Below are 4804 nucleotides of genomic sequence, written 5' to 3' on the forward strand. Positions count from 1 at the left end.
AAGGTTTATTTAAAGGGATGTTTTATTTCAAAAGGTTACTTTCTACTTTATACGCACTTTGTGAGGGTTATGTCTTTAGTCTAGGCACATATTTGCTCATTGTTATGCATTATATAATAGAGAATTTAGTTACACAGAAACTACAAATGATCCTTATAATCTCAAAAAAAACGACAACTCCAGCTGCAGCTTAACATTTTACATCTCGAAGTAATGCGATCAAATAGTCAATAGCTACAGTAAATCATCATGAACTGTGTCAGCTAGCTACTAGCTATGTTAATTATCATTACAATGTATCGAGTTAGCTATCACACTAAGCAACCCTTTGCTCATAGTTAAAAATGAAAAGCCAACAAACAATATAAATACAAAATTGGAAATTTAAAAACCTGCAAATAGGGATCGTAAAAAAGAGTAAAGAAACAAGGATGGAGATACTGTAGACATTATTTACTCAAACTACAAATCCCTATTTTGACTCCACCAAATGTAATTCTAGGTAACATCATGGAACAAAAATAGGAGTTTGTAGTTTGAATAAATAATGTCTACAGTATCTCCAGCCTTGTTTCTTTACATTTTTTTATTTATGATCCCTATTTGCAAGGTTTTTAAATTCCTGATTTTTTAAACTTGCATATAAAGGTGGCGTCACCTGTTGTCATTTATAAAAACTAAATATGTAAACGAATGCGGTTAACACTTTCTTACGAATTGCTCAATAAATACGTATTTATTTGTTTGATTGAAGTTATGCACAAAGCTACACAAACTTGTTCACACCAATCGAATCCATAGCGAGATGATTCATTTGCTCCATCCGAGTACTGCTTTGTCTTAATCCTTTTTCGCTCTTACGCAACATTTTAAGAAAATAAATAAATAAATATATAATTTCCCTCTCCATTTACTTACCTACATAAATATTTATTACGTCGTCTATTGAACTTTCCCCTTCCGAGAAGATTACAGTATAGTAAAAGGTAGCGAGATGATTTTGGGCTCTCCTGAAAAGATGTTTGTTTGTTATGAATTTCGTGCAACGCTACACGAGGGCTATCTGCACTAGCCGTCCCTAATTTAGCAGCTAATCATCACCACCCACCTCCAACTCTTGGGCTACTCTTTTGCCAATGAATAGTGGGATTGACCATCACATTATAATGCCCCCACAGCAAAAAGGGCGACCACGTATGGTGTGACGAGGAATCGAACCCACGACCCACAGAGTGCGAGTCAAGCACCCTAACCACCTGGCCATGCCGGGCCCCTACTGAAAAGAAGTAAGATAGCATCCCGCTCCACTTCAAGTACTGCATACATTAAACATTGTACTTTCACTAAAGGTTTATTACTTCAAAAAAACATGCCCACACACACACAAAATAGACCTTCAGAGACATTAGAAAGAAATTTATGGTTTCACAATGCCAGCAGCAGCTATTTAATCATGCTCATTAAAAATAAAACAATAATTATCAATGCTATTTATATATATATGTACAAAAATCTAAACAGCTTTTTATCTAAAAATATGTTTCTGGTATGATAAATGACACTGTATTAAGAAATCAAATACTCTTATGTTTCCGAGTCAACATTTTGTTTGTTTGATTTCTGTTTATCCCTTGCTGCTTGGAACTCCTCAGCTAAAGTAGACTTGGCTGATTCTAATATCCGTTCTGAAGACTCAGCCATAATGTCTTCAATTCTTGTTTGAGCAGTGGCTTTCTGCTTGAAAAATAAAACACAATGAAATTATTTTAAATTTGTAATGACAGAAAAGATTCTACATGATTTTAACTTTTATCCATACAACAAGATGTAGCTGACTATTTTGCTTATCCACTGTACACCTTGAATTACTACAATATTGATAACCTTTTATACAAAATTTTTGTATATTATAGTTATTATTATTATTTAGAAGTCTATAGTAATATAATAACTTTAAAGAATGAAAAATGCCAAACAAAACATTATATTTTAAATTACACATTTTTCAATACTGACTTCTTGATGATCAGACCTAACATTTGTGATAAAAAATATAATTTTTATCATAAATGTTAGGCATAATGATTTCCTATGAATTTGTGGCTTTTACCATTTAAAATGTAAACCTAGGGATTGCAACCCATAAATAAAATTTTAGAAATTCTGATAAAGCAAAACCAAATTCACAATAGAATACAGTAAGTTACCCCTTTTTTAATAGATGTTTAAGAGCTTCAAATAATAATGCAAATAGGAAGAACAAAAATTTTTTAATGGTTGCCACATGCTAGTCTATCATGGAAAGTTGCAAGATTACAAAATATATTTTAGTTAGCAAAACCAGTGATATGTTGTTTTTTTTATAACTTAATAATCATTATGATATTTTAGTCCATAACTGAGGAAATATCCGGCACATACTTTAATTTGTGGTTGTTTTATATCAAAACTAATTCCTTCTAATGACAGAGCTTCTTCAGTAGCCTTGAACAGTTGGTCCTCAAGAAAATTTCCAGACTTTTCTAGTTCTTGGTACTTCGTTACAAATCTATAAAGAAATGTATTCACAAATATTATACATAACTTTGAACCATCCTCTTGAAAATACAAGTCTTTTTTGTGAAATATTTTACCTATAAGAATATTATTTTGACAGCTGTTTATGATGGCTTAAAATTTGTCAAAAGCATTACTTACTTGATTTGTTTTAGTACGTTTTTCACCTTGCTAGCAAAGGTGGTGACTTGAATCATAATTAATTAGTTAGTGTGATTTTATGGCAAAGGCTGTACATCTACATCAATCACCGTGATTTACTATTTCTTAGCTGTCCAAGAACATTCACAACGATATAAATAAAAATGTATTTCACACTAAGTGGTGTCATTGGTCACGGTCGTTCAATTTTACATAAATCGCCAATCAAGGTTATTTTGTTACCATGAAAATAATTTACTTAGAAAATGGCTCACAAAAACACACTGATCCCCAGTAGGGACACTAATACCAGGATATTCAAAATACAGTGGAAATTAGATAAAATGAAGACACTTGGTTAGGTCGGAGATAAAACAACTTCTGAATGAAGGAAAATGTATATATGGTAAATATCAGAAAGCTGGAAAAAAAACAGAACTGAGATCTGATACAAATGGACATCTTACAAGAAAAAGAAGCTAAATGTCGAGACCAGAGCCGATCGTACAAAAAAAAATTAAATATCCAGACTATAACTCTTTCTCTACTCGTTTATATGTAAGGTATCATACTTGAATTTCCATAAGTAGCCCTTAGGGTTCTTAGTTATTATAGTTTTTTAACCACATTCTGATACAAAATAGAACTGAATGGTTAAAATGAAAAGTTGTCATTGTTTCTTTTCAGAAATATTAAGCCATTGTAGAATAAGAGTAAAAAAAAATATATATTTTGTTGACCTTGGTGATGTTTCCAAAACTAATGCTCTGAAACAACTAACAAAGACTTATCTTTCATTGTACCAACAAATTTTGTTTTTTACTTTAAATTTCTCTTCCAAGCTGAATTCACATTTCATTTTTTTTTACGACAAATCTGTCACATGATTTGAATTTTATTTTACAAGAATCATTTGTAAATTTCCTAACATTTTACAACTTTTATTAATGACAGTTGTAACATTAAAAATTAACAAAAGCATAAAAGAATGTAAAAATTAGTAACGTACCTTTCAGATAATAATGTTGATCGTGGGTTGTTAAGGTCTATTAAACCGGGGGATCCATACTTCTTGAAAAATTTTCTATGATAGTTAAAATACTTAAAATAAGTTCAAATAACCTAGAAAATTAAAAATGGTTTTCCAACAAATTCATTCCCTTAACGACAGTCAGTGTGTGTAATACTTTTTTTGCTCTCTATAATAAAGAATTTTTCCCTGAAATTCAAAGATTAGTTTAAAGTTGATATTAGAAAACAGATGTTCAATTACATCAAGTACTGGATAACTCGTCTTTTGGGAAAGCAGTAGATAAATGTTTAAAATACGTCATTTCGTGATGAATCTCAGAAATAACACTTAAAACCAGACTACTTAAATACCATCATTTTAGTACAATATTACAATATAAATGTATACTTCTTACATAAGGGATTTATTAACGGTAAATCCTTTAAGATGTTACCTAGTATATGATGTTATTACTTAAGAAACATTCCAGTTTCTAATAATACTTTGTTGTGATTACAAGACAACTAGATCAAGTTAACAATTCTGCCAAATACAACTGTTTTCAAAACAAAATTTGTGTGACAAAATTTCAATTTAAAACAGAAAAAAAAAACTACAAGTTCACATAAGATGGAAAAAGAAAAAACGTTAAACATTGACAATGCAAGTATTAAAAACAATAACCCAACGGATTACACTTTATATTCTATAAAGCTTACATCCATATAATGTCTTCAGGATACAGTATCTGAACAATTTCTCTAGGTTGTTAGTAATGGATTAAACTCTATATTCTATGAAACTTACATCCAAATAACGTCTTCAGTATCTGAACAATTTCTCTAGGTTGTTTGTACTGGATTACACTTTATATTCTATAAAGCTTACATCCAAATAACGTCTTCAGGATACAGTATCTTACAAACAACCTAGAGAAATTGTTCCTGGATTACACTTTATATTCTATAAAGCTTACATCCATATAATGTCTTCAGGATACAGTATCTGAACAATTTCTCTAGGTTGTTTGTACTGGATTACACTTTATATTCTATGAAACTTACATCCAAATAACGTCTTCAGGATACAGTATCT

General features: G+C 30.5%; 1 protein-coding gene across 4 annotated transcripts in view; it reads right to left on the reverse strand.

The window, feature by feature from the left end:
* Positions 1-1332: 1332 nt before the first annotated feature.
* LOC106471463 (28S ribosomal protein S23, mitochondrial-like) overlaps positions 1333-4804 on the reverse strand; it is a 7540-nt gene continuing 4068 nt past the window's right edge. For 2 of the 4 annotated variants that reach the window (XM_022400077.1, XM_022400076.1), the window contains 3 exons: positions 3707-3781; positions 2422-2548; positions 1333-1737 (listed from right to left, as the gene is read on the reverse strand). In XM_022400077.1, the coding sequence (XP_022255785.1) occupies positions 1585-1737; positions 2422-2548; positions 3707-3781 (355 nt within the window). In that variant the 3' untranslated portion in view covers positions 1333-1584. The remainder of the gene's footprint in view (positions 1738-2421; positions 2549-3706; positions 3782-4804) is intronic. The other 2 variants (XM_013932066.2, XM_022400078.1) reach the window with 2 other exon arrangements.

The sequence above is a fragment of the Limulus polyphemus genome, unplaced genomic scaffold (assembly GCF_000517525.1).
Source record: "Limulus polyphemus unplaced genomic scaffold, Limulus_polyphemus-2.1.2 Scaffold4637, whole genome shotgun sequence".
NCBI lineage: Eukaryota > Metazoa > Arthropoda > Merostomata > Xiphosura > Limulidae > Limulus > Limulus polyphemus.